The sequence below is a fragment of the Numida meleagris genome, chromosome 5 (assembly GCF_002078875.1).
Source record: "Numida meleagris isolate 19003 breed g44 Domestic line chromosome 5, NumMel1.0, whole genome shotgun sequence".
Lineage (NCBI taxonomy): Eukaryota > Metazoa > Chordata > Aves > Galliformes > Numididae > Numida > Numida meleagris.
Genome location: NC_034413.1, coordinates 3,604,298 through 3,627,704, shown reverse-complemented (window position 1 = coordinate 3,627,704; position 23,407 = coordinate 3,604,298). Strand labels below are relative to the sequence as shown.

The 23,407-nt window shown below is 42.1% G+C and overlaps 1 protein-coding gene across 3 annotated transcripts in view; it reads right to left on the bottom strand.

Moving 5' to 3' along the window:
* CHST15 (carbohydrate sulfotransferase 15) overlaps positions 1–23,407 on the bottom strand; it is a 44,327-nt gene that overhangs the window by 5,510 nt on the left and 15,410 nt on the right. For 2 of the 3 annotated variants that reach the window (XM_021398297.1, XM_021398299.1), the window contains exons 2-5: positions 12,029–13,095; positions 10,958–11,297; positions 6,766–6,912; positions 2,510–2,666 (exon numbers count right to left, since the gene is read on the bottom strand). In XM_021398297.1, coding sequence (XP_021253972.1) covers positions 2,510–2,666; positions 6,766–6,912; positions 10,958–11,297; positions 12,029–12,571 — 1,187 coding nt within the window. In that variant the 5' untranslated portion in view covers positions 12,572–13,095. Of the gene's footprint in view, positions 1–2,509; positions 2,667–6,765; positions 6,913–10,957; positions 11,298–12,028; positions 13,096–21,928; positions 22,162–23,407 lie in introns of those variants that run through there. The other variant, XM_021398296.1, reaches the window with a different exon arrangement.

Sequence of the window (23,407 nt, the reverse complement as noted above, 5' to 3'; positions counted from 1 at the left end):
TTTAGTCAACCTTGAAACACTTGAGAGGGAGTTGCTTTCCCATTGTGTTTGCAGCATATTACACTCCACAGCACCACCTCTCAGCACAAGTCCATTGATCCTATCAGCCTCATTCAAAAAACACGGACTCATTTTATTGCTCTGGCAGTCTTTTGTATTGCACTCGCTCTATTTATTTTTAAACTTCCCTAGATTGCCACAGGTACTTTAAAATTCATCATTTTATTTAGAAAGTTTCGGCTCTAATCCAGCAAAGCACTTAAGCACAGGAATAGCCCCTTTGCACTTATTTTGGTGTTCTGCAACAACAGGATCTTAATTCCCACATGACATAAATGGAAACTCTCTGTTCACTTAAAAAGGAAGAGAAGGGATACATATGTTGCAGAATGGCTTTCATTTAATTTTTTACACCCTTTAAAATAGAAGTTACAGCACACCATAAAAGAAGAGGCAGCAGCACCCAATGCACCAACTATTAAGAAAGAATGACAATCCTGATTTTCGCCCAGTCCTTTCCATCTGGCAAATACCGACTTAGTGCTTAGGTGATGCTGCCTGGCATCACCTTCTGTGCCCACGGGTGACCTGGCTGCACAATCAGTGCACAGCGCCAGCCGCCGCATCCCACCGTTGCTCTTTGTGGTAAAAGCAGAGAATTTGCAAACGTTTCTCAGTTTACAGATTTAACACTATTCTGCCATACCATGCACTGCATATTGTGTTTGATCATGGTGCTTTGAGAACTAATTAGAAAAAACACCTCAGCAGACACTTGGCATCAGTGATGTCCTACAGATAATAATTTAATGCTGATAGCCTAAAAAAAAAAAAAGATATTGAAATATCTTACTGGCAGTTTGCTTCATATTTTGTGAAAATTACCATGAAAGTTAAGGATTAAGACATTACCTTAGCCCTGTTTATGAGCAATAAAAAGAGGGAAAAAATGTATTTAAATGGAAAAGCTCTGTTTCAGAGCTGAGGGACAGTACTAAGTACAGTACCCAGACTATGCAGCGCTGAGGACAGCGATGCCCAGCAGTGCATGAGGACTGCATTGATAAGCTGGGACAGAGATATGGGGCAAAGCAGGCATCACATACAACACGGGCAGGCTGTCACTTCTTTGAAAGGCTTAATAGGAGGGCTTAGTATTTCTAATCATCCATTAAAATAAACCCAGATCATTAAAGACTTGCTGACATCTTATGGAAAGCTACAATCTTGAAGACAAGCTCTCTCTCTGCAGAGAGAGAGATTTTCTATATTTCTTTCCATCTGTTTTTAATTCTGGGGACATCTGCTTGGAAATAAAACCTTCACTGATTGGGATTTCAGCTGTTCCAGCTCCTTAAAGTCATTACCCTCTATCCCCATCCATTACAATGGGATCTAGATGTCCACTGCCCCAAACCTTGAGGTTCTTCAAACATCCCCAATTCTGTGGGCCTCTCATACACCAGGTTCTGTGCAGCAGCTTCACCCTCCCAAATATTGCAAGGTGACTGTCCCCAGATGCCCTTTCTGCCATTCAGATGGGCTGTCTCCAACAAGGGCACAGGAAATTGTAAACAAAAAGAAGCCAATTGATTATAAACACAGTAAGGGAGGTGAAGCTCACTTTTCATCTCATCCTTATTATAGCTGGCACACACATTATGGAGGATGGTTAAAGCAATCAGGGAATTTGTAGGTAATTTACATGAGGGAGCCACTTCAGCCATTTCTCCTGCATAAAATTATCATCTGCTCAATCCTGAGGTCAGGAGAAGCAGTTAAAAGCTGAGAACTGTATTTGCTGACGCGGGAGACTGAAAGCACTTGCCCAGCTCTGCAGCTCATGAGTGGGTGCCTGCTGACACCTGCATCCTCCTTGTCTCTGTCATAGAATCGTTAACAGTGTAAAAGACCACTAAGATCACCAATCCCAGCCCACCCCCACCATGCACACTGACCATGTCCCTCAGTTCTGGAACACTTCCAGGGGCAGTCCTCTGACCTGGCCCAAGTAACCTCAGTAGGCACCTGAAAAGGTCTCCTGCACCCTCCCCATTATCCTTCTCCTCATCCTCTTCCTCCAGAGGACACAGTGGAAAGAAGTCCCCTAAAAGACTGGAGAGAGAAGAAGTGCAATGCACATGGAAAGGATATTTGTGGCTAAAACAGCAGAAAACTATTCAAGAGCAGCTCATACTTTTGCAAAGGTAGAGCCCTTCCTTCGCAGAGTCAGGAAGGCCAAGGGTGAGCTCCTGAGTAGCAGTTAACTCAGCAAGATAACATTGTCTAAATGAGCTTTATGAGTGTTGCACTGAGCATTTTAATATTTAAAAAAGTTTGTATCACTTGATGACTCTGGAGCTCTTTGCAATCTTTTATTTATTTGGAGCGGCATGTCCTTGAAGACATAAAGCTTATTATTTAATACGAACTGAAGCACTTCATGGGACCACTTACACCGAGGCAGGTAAATGCTCTTGCATACTTTTGCAACACAACCCTTGCTCACCTTTCAACAGGATCTCTCAGCATGATGATAAGTTTGGCATCTGGCTGGAAGGCATGGATAAAATCCTGGATTAAGAAGGGAGGTTCTCCTTCGCTACTGTTGTCATAGAAGAAAATCCACGCATTGTTGTCCCACATCGTGGAGGCACTGGCTTCCCCTGGAAATAGAAAGCATCTCTGCTGGTAACTCCTTTCATTCTTTGTATCAGAGTGGAATTTGATAGCTGGTGCAGACCATTTAGAAGTTGCAAGCTCCAGCACACCTTGCTGGTTCTTGCAGACTGCTCTGGCTCCTCAGAGCTAGAACAATCACACTGCGAGCTACAGCTTGCAACAAAACAGAGAAGGAAGCGGAAACAACCACTTCAGTGGGTCAGCACTGCACAGAACAGAAACAGGAGAGCTGGTGAGCACGTGGGAAACAAAACAAAAAATGCACTGGCACAGAATTCAGCCACTATAGTTCAAGCATCCCTTTATGAAAGAAGTCAAGTATTAAAGATTAACACATGGTTAAGTGTCAGATTCTTACATTCTTTGATTCTTAAGCTACTTACTCCTACAGTAGTGCTACAGGGAGAAGCACAAGCAGCAGCAGCACTGACAGAACAAGGTGTGTGATGCTCCAGCTACTGAGTAAATGATCTGGTATGATGCTTTGCATGGTTCATCCTTCCCTCTCTTTTGAAGTCATACTGGCATTCACGTGGCATGGATATGTTAATAAAACATACATAAAAACTTTCTGGCAACTTCCACATGTTGAAAGTTTAATGAAAGCTAATTCTTGTTAATGAGGTTTTTCTTTTTTTTTTTTTCCCCAAAGGTAACGAGATGAAAAAAATAACAATGTTCCAGACTTGTAGACTTTCACATGATTTTCCTTTCTTGATTTCTCTCTTGGGAAAGTCCAATAAAGATTTTAAAAGATTGCCAAAACACAAAGTGAAATAGGTATTTGTTCCAAACCAGCTTAGCATAATGTGATTCATTAGTAAAGTCTTGGAGCTGTTAGAGAACACATTAATCTTCTGTCATGTTCATTTTGCCTTGTTTCAAAAGGAGGAGATCAGGTCTGTTGGCTAAAGCTGGGTGTCCACAACGGCTCTGCTTTTCCGTTCTAAATTAATTAGCCAAGGCACTGCCTGATCATCGGTGCGCTTTGACTCGTCAATTAAAATGCACTTGGCCCGGGTCCCATGCTGGGTGAAGCAGAAGCACAAAAGATCCAACAGAGGACAAGAGGAGATGGCCGGGCCAGGAAGCATGGCATAGCTGTACCTGTGCCAGCAGAGGAGGGCATGGGGCATGCCCAGAGTTACAGGATAACGCGCTGTGGGGATGGAAGGGCCTTGGGAAGTCACCGTGACACCTCCCCGACAGAAAGGGCTGTGCTGAAACCACTTCCTGAGCAATGTTTGCTTAAATCATGCTGATGATTAAAGTCTAGAACCTCATTAAGCGCCCTATTCTTGTGCTTCGTAGTCCTTAAAACAAGAAAAGTTCTCCACATGCACAGTGCAAGTTACCGGCTGCACTGTAGGCCCCCACCATCTCCATGCCCTCTTATACACAGCCTCTTCCTCTCTGTTTTTTCTGATCTTTCTTCACAATCCTCTGCTCCAAAGACCTCTGATGATATTTAATGCTCTCTAAAGGATTTTCCCTAATTAGCTTATGTAGAGTGAACAAAGCTGAACACAACAACATCTGCATACACAGGTGCTAGCTGAACTAAATAAAGTCATTGCACTTAGACATAAATGGGATGATATTCTCAATGCCACAGACCAGAATACTCCACAGAAATAATCTCAGCTGCACCCACCTACATCCACAGGTGGGTCAGAAGCAAAGGGCGATCAGAGACACCAAATAATGCTGAAGCATTAACAGGGGCTTGAGGCACTGCTCTAATGCACACAGCCCAGGAGAGCTTGGGTTCACAAGGCAACTCTTCTCAAAACAAGATGGCCATCCAGAATTAAAAAAGGGGGAAAAAAATAAAATCCTTCTGATCTCTTCTGACTCTTATAATTTTAATTTCCTGAAACAGCCAAGAAAAGCCTCCTTGTAATTTGACAGCGTTCTCTTCTGTGTTATAATACAGATTTAATAACTGCAAAGAGAGTGAGCCATACTAGACGTGAGATAAATTAAACTCTGCTCTTAATTATATCTCATTACTGCAGAGCAACCAAAAAAAACCATCATCTTTTCTTATGGACTTAAAGAACATATGAATTACTAAGCTGCCCAAAGAATAAATGTATAACTGATGTATTTGGTCATGAATAGGTTATAATCATATTATATTTTCAAAAGACAATCTTGTGAACTCATCCTATTAATGACTGCAGATAAACAAGTCCTGCTCAGAATGCCTCAAGCTAGAGCAGCATTGTCCGCTTTGGTTCATCTCTCAGCAGACATCATTTTATTTGCAAAAATGCAATTATTACCCACTAAGTATAATATCCAACAAAGCTGAAGTTTTCAAAATAATGTAGCATGATAAACTACTGAAATACTTACAGCTTTAATTAGATTTTTGTTTCTAATCATCCAAAAAAAAAGAAAATGGAGGATTCTAAGCAAACCTGATATTCATACAAATTCAAGTTAGACAAGCTAGCTGTGTTGTTGTGGGTTGTGTTGTTTTTTTTTTAACCAAGGTAATAAAAAAATGACTTAATGAGAATAATCATTCAAGACTTTTCCTGTAAACTTAATAAGAAAAGTGAACAGAACCTTAATGAAACAAGAAATGAGACTACAGGAAAAAGAAACACAATCGCGCTCCAGAAAAAGCTATAACAGGAGGTAAGTAATCAAAGATGTACATTGCTGATTAGATTAGGGAATATAATTAGTATAAACACTTCACCCATGAAAGGGCAGGAGATATTACTGTAAGTAGGAGGAAAATCTGCAGATGTCCTTCATGGCAACATTTCTTAGTCTTACAAGTTTTGCTCAGCACTGAGTATTTGATAGTGTGGGTGACAGACTTAAATGGAGGCTGAGGTGGTGTCACACAAACATGACTGTAGACACGGATATGCAATGGAAGTCAATGTCACCATTTCATCAAGTCAACAATAGGCTCATTTTTTTTTTGTCAGAATGCGATGAAGAAGATTCTGAGGGTATTCCCTCCAAGGGAAGGAAGCAAAGACCTTGATTCATTTTTGTAGGATGGACAACTGCAGCTTACTTCAGAAGTCTCTTTTCAACAAACCAGTCTTTTCATGGAAGCATCTGGCTTCCTTGGCAGATTTTGAGGCAACAGAGTAAGATTGGCAGAAGTGTCTTCCCCCTTGGTTTTCTGCTTCCAGCAGAAAGCAAAACCAGAACTTAAGAACGCCTGCAAACATTCCTCACAGGCACCATAATCCAGCTGCACCATGGTGCATTGGCCACCATGTGTCATGGAGAGCAACTCAGGCATCTTTCATGGAGCCCGGACCCAACTGTGGGCTTCCCTGTGGAGCAATACAATTGCACTTCTGAACTAGACCTTTACATCCCTAATGCTAATTGAGTAAGTTAATGCTAACTGGAGCCATAAAATTATCTTCTGACTGGATCCTGTACCATGCCTCTCAGTTCCGCATCTGAAAAATAATACAGCACAAGATAGCCTCAGCTTGGAACTGTATTTTCCTGCTAGGAACTTGGGTTATCTTTGCTGGTAACAAAGCAGTGCAGGGGCTTCATCAAGTTTATTTCAGTACACCACAGGCCACGTAGGGATGATGACACACAAAATGGTGGTCCCTTTTCCTACGTGTCTCTTATGATGGAGCCTGAGAAGAGCCAGCTGGAGTTGTGTTGCTATCATGGAAACCTTTGCTCGTCAGCTACATGATTTCTACAGGACTGTAAAAACAAATGCCACAATTTGTTTGCTATGCCTGGGGAAAAAACACACACCATTGCAGTGTTTGAACCTGAAGCTACAGGCAAACCCTTTGTAATGAGAACAAAATGCAAACCGTGTTGGAAGGAGTAACCAAGTTCCCTCGTTCTCTTTTTATTGTATTATTTAATGAAATGCTGTCGTTTGTCAGGCATGTATTGCTTTCTTAGGCATCCTACAACAACTTCTGCACTATCCACACACACCAGAGGAAACCAATATCAGCAGCCCTGTGCACTGAACCAGTCACACCTAAGAAAGTGCCCCTCCACATGTCAACTCCAGATGCTACAAGCCCACAGACACAAACATTTCAGAAGCTGTATCTGCCCTACCAATTATGATGTTATTCATCTTGCTGTGCTCCTTTACTGCCTCGCTCTGCAGCACACCCTGAATTTGATGAGCTGCTAAGTCAAATAGATCGAGGTAATCTTCCACTGGGTAGCGATCATGAAATCCATCCCTCAGACGAATGATTCCTAGAAACAGTGAAAAGAGAGAAGTTAGAAAAAAAATTAAAAATATATATATATATATAGCAGGGCAAGATTAACTGCTGGGTAGACGAAGACAGCTTCGTTAACATTTCTGGATCTGAGCCAGCTAACAGCAGCACAAAATTAGAGCCATGAAGTGTAACACTCAGATTCAAGTGCCAATAATGAAGTAGCTAAGATTCAAGATACTATACGATTAAGCCATAAATTCACAGAGATAGGAGATATCTTAAGTATTCTGTTTTATAGCTTCTGCATGAATAGCTTGTATTTATTTTCTTCTAAATTTAGCTTTTAGAATGAATATGAAAGACCAGATTCTGCTTTCATTTACATCAATGTGAACTGGAGTAATACAGACTCCCACTAGAGTTACTGTATTGAGACTAAAACCAGACTCTAATGCCAGATATGGAAACCAACACACACTCAACAAAATCAGAAAACTGGGAAATCATTCATGTGTTCCTCTTTCAGAAGTACGAAAGCAAGGCTCCATGTTGGCACCTTATTTTCTCCTCTCCCGCCTCATGCTCCAGGGCATGTTCAGTGCCACCAGCCTTCTCCCTGCCTGCACAGTGCTACAGATTGCCTTGATTTGTCATCACCCCACTTCTGTGAGTGGAAGCTGTGGCTAAGGGCCAGGAAAGAGAGACAGTCAAGCTGGGACAAAGTCCTGCCAAGCATCAGCCATCCCAGCAGAACAGGAAAGCGATGATTTGTGAAACGGGACCTTCCCAGGAGGGTTATTTGGCTTCAGCTGAAATTAGTCAGTCTTGTAAAAATCCTTGAATTAGAGAATGCCATAGAACAAAGAGACTTTCTTCTCCAGATAAGTGTTAGAAACTAAACAACTTAATAGCCAGCAACATAGGAGTCATACCCACAAGCTGGCTTTTAAAGGGGTCTGACTCAGTTTCACAGGTTAGCCCATTTGTTTTATTCTCCTTCCTGCCCAAATAGCAACCTTCAGGTGAAGTATTGCTGAGGCAGAGAGAAATGACAACAATTTAGTCTTTCTGAATGACAGACAGCCTAAGATGATCAACAGGTCATCTTTACAGACCTTCCTCCCACAAGATCCCAAGCTCTGCAAGCTTTCCTCATTCTTCAGCTTTAAAAAAAATAATGTCAAAAGATTTAATTATGTAAACGAAGATCTCATGGAAGACGCAATCTTTTACAGATGGCTTTGCTGATGGTCTCTGCAGCTCCACACCCAGAGACAAGCAGCATGGCACTCGCAGTGTCCAAATCTCAAATCCACTTTCCTCATTGATCTGACTTTCCGCCCTCAGCTCAGGAGATATTTCTTATCATTCACCTTCAGCCAGCCACTGCCTGTGCAGAATGAGCTCCTTCCCATGGGGCTCCGTGGTCACCACAATGCTTCTTGTTTGAGTTCACAATTCGCCCAGCTGCCCCATGCACACTGGTACCTGCAGCATCTCCAAAGTCAAAGTCAAAGAAAGCCCAGCTCACTGCTTTTGAGCTATTTTTGTGCTATGCTACATGTGAGCCACTTTCTCACGCCATTTGCAAAGAAAGAAAACACAAATCCTGAGAAGAAAGCAAAGCCATTTCTGTATAAGAAGTTAGAAATCCCAGATCCATGGCTGAGCCCTCCCCAGCAAGCAGCAAAGACCAAACTCCCTGCCCATAGGAGCTCAAGGGCTCTTCTGGGCTCCAAGGCAACACCACGTATAGGGGAAAGAACTGAAGGTAAAATCCCCAAATAAAGAACAGAGTCAGCACTGCAGGTGTCCCAGTCCCTCAGAAAGCAACCTTCTGTTGGCCATGGCAGATCATTAGGAGAGAGAGTTTCCTATTTCAAGGAAGCTTAGAAAAGCACCACAGGAAAGTAGTGATGTAGAGGCTTCATCACATCACAGAATGCTCTACTCTACAGTGTTAGGTTTTTCCTTGCTCCAAATGCAGTGTCTGCATTAAAGCACAACAAATCAGAAATAGAAGCAAAGATAGCGTCACTGAAAAATAACCAGTATCTTCCTCTTGGAAATGGTTATATCACTGAAAAACCTGTGAACTTTGATATCAGTGTCCTAGCTCTCAGTAGCTGGACCCAATCTCCATTACAGGGGGGAAAACACAAAGCCTGGGTGGAATAAACTGAGTACTAAGGAAAGCACTAAGCACACATCAAAGCCAAGAACCAAAATTGGACCTTCCGAGTCTCATCTAGTCTTTCACCACAAGATTGACCTGTGCTGGCACCCAGGGGAGAGAGAACATGAAGGACATAAACACTTCAGCCGGATAAAACGATGCACTCAGGCCCACAGCTCTCAGCCACCCTTTGAAGAGGCAACCACAAGAGATGGATGTGCCTTGCTTCAGTAGGCCATAACCTCAGCTGCTGTCTGCCTCTAGAGATGAAGAGTCATGTCATGAAATATTGACGCTACTCAGGAGAAAAAGCATTAAAAATACGTCCAGGTTCTTCGGTGGGAGGGAGCTGTCTCACGCAGAGCATTTGACTACAGCTGTAACACTAGCAAAGCTGCTACCAAAACCAGTTGTATTTTACTGAATCAGAAGGACTGAAGAGACCCATCAAATACCAACCCAGCACCATTCATTTAAGAAAGGCTTTACAGAAAAATGTTGCAAGGCAAAACCGTTACCGTTATTCTTTAAATCTCCTGTCACAACCTAGCTGTTATTCATAGAATCATAGAATGGCCTGGGTTGAAAAGGACCTCAAGATCATCGAGTTTCAAACCCCCTGCTGAGGGCAGGGTCACCAACCACTAGACCAGGCTGCCCAGAGCCACGTCCAGCCTGGCCTTGAAAGCCTCCAGGGATGGGGCATCCACAACCTCCCTGGGCAACCTGGGTGCGTCACCACCCTTTGAGTGAAAAACTTCCTCCTAATATCTAACCTACATCTCCACTGTCTCAGTTTAAAACCATTCCCTTTTGTCCTATCGCTATCCACCCTCATGAACAATCGTTCCCCCTCCTGTTTATATGCTCCCTTCAAGTATTGGAAGGCCACAATGAGGTCTCCCCGGAGCCTTCTCTTCTCCAAGCCCAGTTCCCTCCACCTTTCCTCATAGGAGAGGTGCTCCAGCCCTCTGATCATCTTGGTGGCCTCCTCTGAACTCGTTCCAAGAGCTCCACGTCTTTCTTGTGCTACAGGCCCCAGGCCTGGACACAGTACTCCAGATGGGGCCTCACAAGAGCCAAGTAGAGGGGGACCACCACCTCCCTCTCCCTGCTGGCCACTCCTCTTTTAATGCAGCCCAGAACATAGTTGGCCTTCCAGGCTGCCAGCACACACTGCTGGCTCACGTCCAGCTTCTCATCCACCAGGACCCCCAAGTCCTTCTCTGCAGGGCTGCTGTTGAGGATTTCTTCCCCCAGTTTGTATAAATACCTGGGATTGCCCCAGCCCAAGTGCAGCACCTTGTATTTGGCCTTGTTGAACCTCATTAGGTTCTTGTGGGCCCACTTCTCCAGCCTGTCCAGATCCCTCTGGATGGCTTCCCTTTCCTCCAATGTATCGACTGCACCACTCAGCTTGGTGTCATTTGCAAACTTGCTGAGGGTGCACTCAATCCCATCACTTTGTCACTGATAAAAATGTTGAAGAGCACCAGTCCCAAGACTGAGCCTTGGGGGACAACACTCGTGACCGGCCTCCACCCTGACGTAGAACCATTAATCACAACCCTTTGGCTGCAACCAGCCAACCAGTTCTTAATCCACCAATTCTTCTTGCTTTTAGAAAACAGCACTGGTTTCATCCATATTTTTTCTCTAGATTTTCCAAACCACTGCTAACGAACCAGATGAAATGTGCAACATCTCAAAAGGTTTAACCCAAAATACCATCAAACAAAAGCAGGCTAGAACCTGTCAAGCATTTGTCACCTGGATATCTATTTAACTATTAACTTCAAGGTAAGTCAACATGCAACAAATCCAACAAACTCATCCCAGATACATACAAGAAGCATCAAAGAGACAGCTCTCCTGAATACCAGAGGGCACGCTGACTCACCAAAGCGCTTCCTCGTCCACCAGTGCGGCTCCTTGATGGCTGAGAACCGAACATCAGGGTGCAGCCGGAGCCTGTCGTACAGGTCCGTCGTCCCACACTTGGGCTGCCCAATGATGTAGAAGTGGGGCAGACAGCGCAGCCGGTAGTGTTTGTCCTTGTAATGGTACAAGTGGTTCCAAAATACCTTCCTGAGGTAATCGAAAATGGTTCGAAAACGCTTTGAATACAGTGCATAGGAGTTTGTTGTATAAGGGTCTGTGGTTGTGTTTCCTCTGTACTCTTCATACCAACAAGGATTCTTGCTATTTGGAAGGAATTTATTAGGAATTACTGAAAACATCTGCAACATAAAGAACAACAATTTCAGTAAAGGCAGCAAAAAAATTGGCAATTACATTTATTTTTAACTTAGCACAGTAAGCAAACAACAGAAACAATATTTGGACGTAACTCCTTAGTTTTAACAAAAATAACTTTTTTTTCTGGTGGCATTGGAACCAAATCCAGTGCAAACAGTCAGACTGGGAGAGGAATACAATGGGAAATGCTTTGATTTTAAGGCCAGAAGGCAGATCCACACTTCCCCACCTCACTGCCACCCCAGGAATTAATTTTTCAAGTCAAAGTTGTAATGTTCAGATTAACTTCCAGTCATTAACTCTGAAGTACAAAGTTTGCAACATCCAGCTTTTTCAGGAATGCATACTACTGACAGAAAGGCTGCTTTCTTATTTATCATTTCAGGTTGCTGGCAGATGTGACTAACTCAGAATGACTTTGAGTGAGACAAGGTTCTCAATTCAATTAGATTGTACAGCTGTCGGAAGACTGCCTGATTTTTCGTTTCAGGTGTCAAGATCGTTTAGACAGCCCATCCATTTTGCCTGTGACTCAGAAGGATGTGGTCTGTAATATCAGCTTTTCAGCAGGCGTAAATCAGGAGGCTCTGGGTGGTGTGAATCACAATGCAAACATCAGAGCAGCTGCACTGTTTTTGTCTCAGAAGATTGACCCCAAATCCTCAAAATAAACCAGTATACAGCAGTTTCAGATGCGTTAATTTATACTTACATGTGGCTCTTGTTTCCTCAGCTCTTCTAAACCAGGGCGCTGTCTCGTTATGAACTCTATCTTTGAAGTAATAGTGTCAATAATTAATTTAATGCTTGGATAATCCTTTACGTATGAAATATTAATTTTAGAAGGCTGGTAATGGTCTTTCATGTCACTAAGGCTTTCATTGTCCATTAAGCTTGGATTGCTAGTAAAAGCTCCGTAATGGAAGGGAGATGGTATTAACAACAGGCCGTGCTTGGCTCCTGTCAGTACATAGGATGCCATCACTAGAGTCATTATAATCAACCCAAATATTAAGCTGCATAGCTTCCCCTTCTTCAAGCAGAAAAATCCATTCCAGCTTTCACTGTGATCAGTCCTTACTTCCAAAACTGCAAGCAACTTCATCTGCTTGCTATCAGCGTACAAAGGGATTCTATTTTCTTCTTTGCAAACAGGACACTTCTGGTTATTGTGGCTATGGCCGCGGCATCTGAAACACTGTCTGTGCAAGTCATTTGGTAATAAGTGTATGCAACAATTAATGCAATGCCTCATATTAATACTGTTAAACTCCTGTATTAACAAGCCAAGGACAGCCACAAAAACGTTTCTGAAGCGTGAGTCATCTTCTGCAAGACTGAAATTATTTAATTCCTTGAATGATTCTATGAATTCTCTGCAACATAAAAGGGCAGGTTCAAACCAGAATAGTTAGAAGCACTCCAAAAGCGACATGTGGCATATGCAGAAAAAAGAATACCAGCTACAAAAATAGATGTACTGTGGACGTGGTTTCCAAGAATTTGGCTCAGGAGGAGGAACGTGGCAAAGTGAGAATCAGCTGCACCATTGGCTCAAGTTTTTCCCATTGAACAAAATGGGAAAGAAGAAAAATTGTTACGTAGTGTGAAACTCTGCAAAAAATAAAATGAATTCATTGTCTTCTGATTTATACTGGAATAGGCAAATGCGGGTAGAAATTCCCAGATATTCTTAAAGCACTCAGATTCCAAACCAGGCTGCTGCTCCTGGAAGCTTCATTGTCCCAGAGATGTTCTCAAGGATCTGTGTTGTGCAACCTAAGGAAACAAAGCCACATACATTGTCACACAGAAGAGCAAACTGAGTAATACCTACATTCACCTTCGTTTGAGGTTATGGCAGGACTACAATCCATCACCAGTAATTTCACACTAGCACTTGCTAGTGTGAAATGCTAAGTACATTAATTACAGCACTCGTGATATTAAACCTGGGAAATGCTTGGCTTCAGGTCCACAATGGGTTGCTGTTTCTTTGCATTCACACTCCTGTCCACATCAGCAAATAGTTGTAGCAGCCACAGGTAACACCACTGTCTTTCCTTCATCTGCTCACTGACCTCTGTAACAGCTTTTAATCTGCTTTTTTTGGGTAGCGGCTAGTAACACAGGTTAAATTCTCACACTCTCTGCATGACAGCCTGACATTAACTTCCCTGAAATGAGGCAAGAACCCAGGTCAGAGGATGAGGCAGGGACAAGACAACAGTCTGCTTTCAAGTACATAGGGAAGAAGGTTGAACAACAGCCAACCAAAGAAGCCACAAAGCAAGCATTCAGTAAATTGAAGGGCTAAAACATAGACATAAGCAAAAAGCTTACATCAGGATCTCTGGCTTCTGGACCTAATGGTTCTGGGACAAGAGCAACTACCAGTAACAGAGAGAAGCCAGCAAGACGCTTTCAGCATTACTTGTCAAATATACCTTGAAAACATATCGCTCAATAAAAACATCGAGACGTTAGTTAAATGAAATGTATGATCAGCACAGCAAGTTCAAGACAAGGCCCTGACCCAGCAAATACTCTCAAATGCCAGCACTTTGGTACAGGAAGGTTGTGCAGGAACCACTCAAGTGGATGTTCCCTTGCTCCAAGGACTTGAACACTCATGGGTGCAACAGAGACCTCCCCACCCATTCAGGCTGAAGGACCCTGCTGCACAGAGCACGTGCCATCCACTGCTACACACTTCCTCACCGCAGTTGCTCACAGCCAAAAAGTGGCCAGAGGTGTTTAGAATTTTTTGTGCCAACCTTTGTGCTTATGCTTGGCATTGCAGGCAGAACTCTGAGCAGACACTTAAATGCACAACCAAGCCATCAGCCTTCCAAGGGATGGTCATAATTAAAGCACAGTTAGGTGTAGTTCCTCAAGATTTTCTGAAGCGTATTAAATCCCTCACTGGGACTATCCACATTTTTCAGATCAAAAGAAAATCTCTGTATTGAGAAGACAAATGATCAAATACAAAAGTTGACAGATGATATATGTGCCTCAGTATTCTAGGTAACACTTACATTTCTATTTCTGAGAATCCTAAGAATTACTTCGGTTTGGAAACTAAAGACAGGAAATATTTTAAAGCAATTTTGAAAAGCCAAAAATGAAGCAGCAAACTTAAGAAGAGCTGAAAAGGAAAATAAAGGATGCTGAAAATTTAAGGAGCAATTGTAACATATGCCTCTGAAGTTCAACATTTATTTTGGCTTTTGCCACTTGATATAGATAGAATGGCTCCATCACTTTGACACCCTTTGTCCATCCCCATGGAGACATCCGTGAGAGCAGAGATCCACTCCCCCCACTACCTCCGTTCCTCAGCATCAACATAACAACAAAGGGAGAGAAGGATCGAAGACTAAAGTGGGAAAAAGGTCAGCAGTTCTTCAAATCACAGACCAGCAGAGATGGGAAGGGGCCACTGGAGATCACCTAGTCCAACGCCATGACACGGACAGTCCCAGTTGCTGGAGAGATGGAGGACGAGGAAGGGCAGTTCTGGCAACAAGAGAAGAAAGTTTCCACTTTGCCAGTCAGCTGTTCAGGTGGCAATACATCACCTGAGCAGATATTTTCACAGAGGAAGAAAAGTTGGTGGGAAGAGTCTGAAGGAGGGCTGATACGGCTATCATCCATGAAGCCTGAATAGAGGTTCCAAGAGAGGAAATCATGAAAACAGAAACAGATCCATAAAGAGATCAAAAACAAGAAGAGGAGATGGAAACAAGGGCCCCAATAAGAAAAGGGAGGTAAAAGAAGTAACTTCTTAAAAAAAAAAAAAATGAGCAAAGAGCAGACAGCAGGTTATGCTGGTAGTTATAAGATCCGAGCAGCCAGAAAGAACCATGCAGCATCAGTACAATTAAACATACTAGGTGTTACATGTGTGCCTTTGTGCAGTCCTTCCTCCCCAAACTCATCCACTTTGACACACAGCCCATATCTCAGAGAGACCAGTCACTAAGCACTACTAAAAGAAAAATCTATTTTATATTCCTATTCTTCTAATAAGGACCCAAAACTCTCTTGGTGTTAGTAGCTGAACAGATTGATCTGAGACACTCCTGCACAATCAATTCAAGGTTTGGGTACTTGACATTAATTCTCAAACTTCTTAAAAGAGCCATCGGAGATGCATTAATGGATCCAGAGCACAGGATCATACAAATGCTGCATGAGCTTCTCCGTACAATTTTATGTCCATTTGCATGTTAATAAAATGGACTGGAATTTACTGAACCCTCATCAGGTGTAGTGAATATATTATAAACTCAAAGAAAAATCTTGCTAACTACATCTTTGCAAGTTGAGGGAAATGCTTTATGGGGAAGGTGATACAAGGGCAAAAGAGAAAAGAAATATGCTTAGGCTACAGCATAACTGAGACCTTAATCACACCAGGGAAAATTTGAAGTGCCACCAGCAACCATAACTCTGCCAGCTTACACACTGCAACAAGCTGCTTCATTAGATGATCTCTGAAGACCTACCACAGGGCAGTATGACATTACTCAGCTAATAGGACACAGGGAGGTGGAATTGTAACTGTTAGTTGCAGACTTACATTTTGTGTGCTTTCCCACTGTCGTGTTCATGTCATAAAACTCCACTGTAATAAACACATGAAAGCCAGGATATAATTCCCTACAGCCATTCCCTTTCTTTACCAAGAAGTTTTAATTAAATTCATTCCCCATTCTTTCACTGGGCAGTGCAGGATGCACAGCAGGATTTTCCCCAGCATAATCAGCCCAAGCTTTCCTCATTCATCCCACAAAACCAAGCAATCCAAAGCATCTTTTTGTCATTTCTTCCATTCAACATTTCCAGCAGTTGTAATCACAGGCAAAGTTTACCTTTTTTGTATGTCAATACTGACTGAAGTAGGATGTGAACTGCAGACAGAAGCAAGTCTGTCAGACTTGAGTTGGTAATAAACCATTTATGTCTTTTTATTTTAGTTGCAAAACTGCTGTCGGTTCACTGGCAGAATATTACACTCTTTACACAACAAGCAGCGTCTTTGTACATTCTTGAATAATGTAGCATGTAATTTCCTCTTGTTGAGATGAATGGTGAATTATTTATGATCATGTCTATGCATGTAAATATATACCAGCTGACGAAGCAGGAATCTACAGAAGCCTTTTCAAGTGCCTTGGCCAAATCAACCCTCCTCTTAAAAATGAGAATATCTGGGGGATCTCCTAATTAGGAGACACAGATATAATAGAGAGATGACACATCAGAATGGGAAAAAAAAAAAAGCTGTTCTTTCATGTATCTCAAATTTCAGTAAACTACTGCTGAAACCAACAGGTCCTGCATCATTTCTTTAAACTGAAGCAGACTCGAGCTTGTATAGATAGCAGAGGATTTAATAGGAGTATTAAAAACAGATTTTGTCTTGCTAGTTTCCCTGTACAACTCCTTATTTACATAAAACTGCCCCATACTGCCCATGCTGGGCAGCCAGAAGACTGAATATGGAGTATCCATCATGTCTTACTTATTGCCCAAAGGGCAGCTAAATAGGATAAAAAGATAGATCCCACCAGGAACAAAACACGCCAGATTTTTCATTATTCACATATTTTCAAATGCTATCTAGAAAATACTTGAAATTTTGTTCTATTTCTTTTAAATAAAGATTTAATATAATCCTCCTCCTTTCTTTTAAAGGATTGTAAGGAAAGAATAATCAAAGTGACTATGAAAAGAAATTACTTTCATATGCTCAGTCATATAACCAAAATCCTCTTCCTTGATGAATAAGATAAACCAGATGGAATAGATTTTAAACATGCACACACATCTCCTTGACATCTCAGCGTGTGACTTCTACTTTTCAGGTCACCAGTCTTCATTTTTAATGCACTTTTTCTTTTTTCATATTTATTTAAAATGAAGACAAAACAAATTTTTGCTACTATGCTTAATTCTAAATTTTCTACTAGCCTTGTTACTTTTTAGATATGCTCAGCTTTTCCTGCTGCCACATCAAAGAGTGACATACCGCGAACCCACAGTAAACACACTTCAAGTAGACCAGTAACATATTTCCCAGTTTGATGTATAACAGTTTTTCTCTGTTTGATATCAGTGGAGCCACATTACTTTGTTTCCTTTCTTCACACAATATAATTAAAATGTGGATCTCATCAAGGCCAAAAGTTTGAATGCATTTAGAAGACATTAAACAATTAGCGGAGAATAAATCTATTGATGGTTGCTTCCCCCAATACCCACAAGCTTGAAGAGTTGGGGCTGGGAGAAATCTATAAATACCTGCTCGTACATTCTTTCACTGAGCAAGGCCATGCTCACTACTGGCCATGACCAGAGGCAGGAGCCAGGGACAGAGACATTGGTGCCATTGGAAGATGTAACCTGGGAAGGTTGTCCTATTGGGCAAGTCACAACCTGAAAACTTCTAAGATGAATTACAAAACCATCCACCAACTCATAGGCCAGACGAGGGGAAATCCAGCCAAAGAACATTCCTCAGATACCTCCCACAGATGAGCTCTGCAGTCTCACCAAATGACATTGTCTCTTTTTTCTCTATCTGATTTCCTATTACCACCTGTCCCAGGCACGCTAAGGTTTTGTCTGCTGATGTGCTTTTTACACCTGAGAAAAAAAGGTTTTTTTCTGCAAGGGATGTTCTTAATATCAGGTTGAGTATTAGGAAAAAAATCTTCTCAGGAAGAGCATAACGCATTGGAACAGGCTGCCCAGGGAGGTGTTCCAGAACGGTGGAGATGTGGCACTGAGGGACATGGTTAGTGGGCAATACTGTTCCATCCATGGTTTCCTGATTGTTTTCAGCAGCCTGGATAAATACTCTCTCTACCCAAGTGCTTTCCCTGCAGAAGATCAGTGCAATTCAAGTTCTCAGTTTGTGCTTTTAATGTTTTTTGAGATCTCAGAGCAAAGCTGTTCCTACATCCTCCAGGAATGCTCCAGATACGAGTTTACCTCTGGTGAGAGCTCATGCCTGGAGCTCCTGTGCAGCTGCAATGAAATGTGGGGCTTTAAGAGAAACAGCTTGCAACCATATCATGATAAGGAGCGGCCAGGCACTGGAACGGGCTGCCTCGGGAGGTGGTAGAGTCACTGTTCCTGGAGGCGTTCAATAAGTATTTAGATGTTGTACTGAGGGGCATGGTTTAGTGGGGAAATATTGATGGTATGTAGACGGTTGGACTGGATGACCTTGGAGGTCTTCTCCAACCTTGGTGATTCTGTGATTCTATGATCAACTTCCATGACTCATATGAAGAGAGAAAGAAACAAGAAAAGGCAGAGTGAGGCTGGTACCATGAAATCATCATGAAATTTTCATATAAGAAAAATAATTGATACTCCAAGCATTGCAGCACAATCGCATCATTTCTTTCCCATTCCCTCATTGCCCATTGACCCACTAGCCTTTTCCCATACAAGCTTACTGAAAAGGACAAGGATTGGCCAAGATTAGAGGCTGCACAAAGGTTTTGCTCTTGAACACAGTCTCATCAGGGCAAGCCAAGGTATTTGTACAAGCAGTGCAAGGAAGTTCATCCTGTCAGTGGGCAGGAGGTACCCGTTCAATAAACACACAGTACAAGTAATAAAAACTGGGTCTATAGGAAAGAAAACAAGCTCAGGAAAGGAGAGGAATAATTGTGGATTTACTCTGTCCTGCTTATTGTACACATTTTGCTGCTCAAGTTAGCACTTCTGGAAATAAACTTTGCCTGAACTCTCTCCTATTTACCTCAAAGAAATCAAACAGCTGCCAAAAAAAATGATAAGTCAATAAAATGAGAATCTTGATTCACTGATCTCTGAAACCTCCTTGCAAGACATATAAATAACTGTAAAATAAAAGAATAATTTAAGAATGCTGTCGCAGAGGTTTAGAAAAGCTCAGTAGCCTTTTGCAGATTGAAGTTGTGTAGCTCCTCCATTTGCTTAAAAACATTAATATGTATGTTAATATATATACATGCAACTGCCAAGAAATGACATCAAGCCACCACAGATGTTTTTAAGGCAATCACTTGAGAAACAGTTGCAGTTTAAAAGCCAGAATATAGTGGTCATAACTCATGATTATACATTCAGTCTGTTGAACAACTGCTGAACACTTGTTTAAGAGCACAATACTTTTTAAAGGATGCAGCCCTGAAGCCTTTAGAGCCAAAGCAAACCTCCTGAATCACCACTAAATCACCAATCTTGCCTAAACAATAACTGTGGCTTCTTTTCTAACACAGATGGTTTATCCCTCAAGATCTAATCCAAACAGGCTCTGCTCCTTACTCATCAATGGACTTCCCAAGAAAATGCAAGAAGGGAACAAACAAAACCCTCTATTTGCAAAAATCAGCAAACTCTCTAAAATCAGAGTAACAGCAGTATTTTCAATCAAATAAAGACCCACTCTTGTTAGTCCTGCGGTGCTCAGGAAATAGTTACTAGGCTTGAGTCACCACTTAACAAAGGCATTAATGCTGCCGGAGTAAAGAGATTATCAGAAGCAAGGAGAAAGGGGGATGTGGGGAGAGGAGCAGCAGACTGTCCTGGAGCAGCTACAGGGGAATGCCTTCCCCACAAACCCATCACCGTAACTGAAGCCTCCTGCAGGTTCCTGGAAGTGATGCAGGCACCACTTCTTGCTGCTGTATCTGCACGTTCTGACGTGTTATCGTTTGATTTGCCTTGAAAATGTGAAAATAATTATTCAGCTTGATATTGCCCACTTTTAAATTAATTAAACTATTTTTCAATAGAAAAAAAATCACTAAAAATTTCAACAACAACAAAAATGCATCTTTGCATTTCACCTGATTTACACTGACCTAGAATCAGACCCATTGTTTCTTTAAGTGCAAATCAAAATGTCCAGACAGAAAAACCAAACAGATCTGAGGACAGCCAGCCTCTGTCCTAATGATAAACATCAAAGCACATCATGGTCTCTCAGTTAGACCTAAACTAGCATTAAGGTTTAGAAGGCAAGGGCTGCATTCCTCCACATTTAAAGCAGGGATGAGGCTTAGTCAGTAGTTGCCGCAGACCTACACAAGGTCATTTTCCAAAAGCAACTCCCATGCAAGATTTATATCAAAAATGAGAGCTGAAGAGAAGTGTGGAGTCTTCGGGCATCATCTGCAATGAAAACCCTAAAAGAAGAAAACCCACCACCATGAGCCACTAGCATGGCATGCCCCAGGCATGGAGAACCCCTCACCCTGCATCCAGATGGTCTCACACTGCTGCGTTTAAGTCACTCCTCCCCTCCAACTACAGAGCAAAATGCTGTTCTCACGTATTTATAAGGATAACTCGGAGCAGAATTTTGCCTACAGTGCTCACTGGCTGCTCAGTGCTTGATCAAAGCATGTCGCCCGTGATGTGCAGCATCTCCAGTAATTCATCCTTTCATTTCACTTATTTTCTATTTATCTTGAACAGTGGCTTGTTAGAGAATTACTAACAGATTTATACTGATTATGGAAAAAGTTGTGCATTGTAGAAAAACTTAATCTTTACATTAACTGCGGCAGTGCATGCCTTCTCACAGAAGAGCCATTTTAAGTCTGAATCTGGCTTAAAACATTATGAACAGTCAAAGTTCAGTATCTTTTTTCATTCTTGTTATTACTCACCGGTTACTGTAAGCAACCTCCTGACATAGCCTACACAGTTCTTGAGGTCATTCCACAAAAACAGAGAAAGTGATACATCCTTTCTGTATGGCTCACAGATTCCCAAAAATACGGAATCAGATTTAAAAGTTGTGGCATTCAGAATTCAAGCAGAAATCAGATCTATTTAACAGCTATCAAAGCAGTCGGCCCCTCAACTGAGTGTGACCAAATCACCACAAGCCAGAAGAGATGCAAAATACTGGTGTTAACAGCAATTAAATTTTATCCCTTGCTGAAAGAAAGCCATGTTTTCTTCAATCTACAGAAAGATATTCACTGTAAACAACCAGATCAAAATAGACAGGTGGTTAAACCACTCAGTGATTTAATATCACTGAGAATTCTTCAGGTTGGATTTGCCATATTCATTTTCTTTCGTTATGAAGCAAAAGGAAAAGAACCAAGGAGCTTGTGGTAGAGGCAAAGGGAACACTCAAAATACAGCTTCAGGCACAGCAGAAGCTATGAGTCTGGCTGTGCCATGAGTGTTTTTATTACATATTTAATAAGATTAAACAGCTCTTGAAGTTTTATTTTCAGCACAGGATATCACAGTACTTCATGATGACAAAACTTCTTGCCTACACACACTTTCGAGGAATAAATCACACTATCATCCTGCAAATCAGCAGCATTCCCATGAAAAGCACTAATTAAACACAGAAACATGAAACACAAGGGCTTAATCTGATACAGGACTCTTCCACTCCAAGTATTTTTATCATCAAAATCCAGGAGGTGGGGGGAGGCAGGTGGGAAAAGCTTTCATATCTAAATACAGCTCCCATACACCCTGCAGTTGGGCTGTAATCAAAAACAAATAAGTACTTATCTTCAGAAAGCTCTGGAGGCAAAGAGCTGCTGCAGTACTGGAAGAATTCACTTACCAAACGCAGGCTATTTTTTCTCATGCACTTCTTTCTGGCTGCTGTCCATCCCACTTTCTTTTCAGACTCCCAAGCTTCTTGTCTAGGTCTCTGGACAGGCACTGCTGTGATTCACTTAAAAGTGCCCTTCTGGAGCAACTCGCTCAACAGGGATATGCCTTTTGCATTCCTGCAAAGCTGGTTTTGGTGAGGACAGCGTGCTTGTTTCCATCACCTTATCTGACCATGCGAAAATTGCTCTCTGTGCTCACACCAGGGCACCAAACTGTCCTGATACGGTAAGTACAGAACACACAGATACTAAGCAGTGAGTGCTTCCAAGCCATTAACAGTGAAGCTCAGCAGCAAGCTTGGGTCACGCTCTTTCTTTCACCAAAGAACAAGACTGCATGGCTGTGCAGCCCTCAAGGCAGTCAGACAGCACACAGCAAAACCCTGGGCAGATAACAGCTCTCCTTGCTCACTGGGCAAGTGCCAATCCTAAAACTGCAGTACACATAATCCACAGCAATGGTAACCTGGAAGGAGGAGACATCCCCAATGCTGTCCTGTCATTCCTGAGTCAAGCAAACAGAATTTCTCCCCTGCTTTCTAATATTCTAATGAAAGCGGACAGGTCGGCCTGTTCTTGTCCTCAGATCATAGTATCATTTTGTAACAGCCTCCACGACCAAACTTCACAGAATCATTAAAACTTCATAGAAACATTAAGGTTGGAAAAAGACCTCTCAGATCCCCAAGTCCAACCCCAAGCCATCCCACCATGCCCACTGCCCATGTACCTCAGTGCCACATCTCCACTGCTCTGGAACATCTCCAGGGACGGTGACCCCATCGCTCCTCGGGCAGCTGTGCCAGTGCCTCACCAGTCTTTCAGAGAAGAAAATTTTCCTAACATCCAACCATTCTACTTCCTTCCAAGACTTAACATGTTAAATATAGACATCCTAATGGCAGAGATATACAAATTTAGATTATAGTGCAGTCTCATGCCATTTACCAGACTGTATAAACAAGAGTATGATTAATGCAGTGAAGCAAGTAAAAGTCTGTTGTCAAAGCTTTTGTAAAAATAACATCTCTGAAGTCCACATTATTAGAGCATTAACCTGCAGAAGCAATGCTGCTTGTATCTGCTTGCACATTCCAAAACTCATTCAAAAACAAGCATTTCCAGGGCGTGTTCAACCAGTCTAATTTTAACCTAGCAGCTTTATAAATTTATACTGGGTGGCAAGCCAAATTGAGTATCCATTTGGCAACTTCATACTTCTGTTTTCCCCCCCCAAACAGCAAAACTGCGTTTGAGCTGAAACTCACACCTAAGGATCCACTTCAGAAAATCAGAAATCAGAAGAGATGAAATTCATCAGTAAAGTAGATGCCAGAGATCTACACTCAATCTGGTCAACACTGGAGAGTCATCTGTTAGGAGCAGCCAAAAGACAAGCCATGTCCTTGGAAAGACTATTTCTTTGC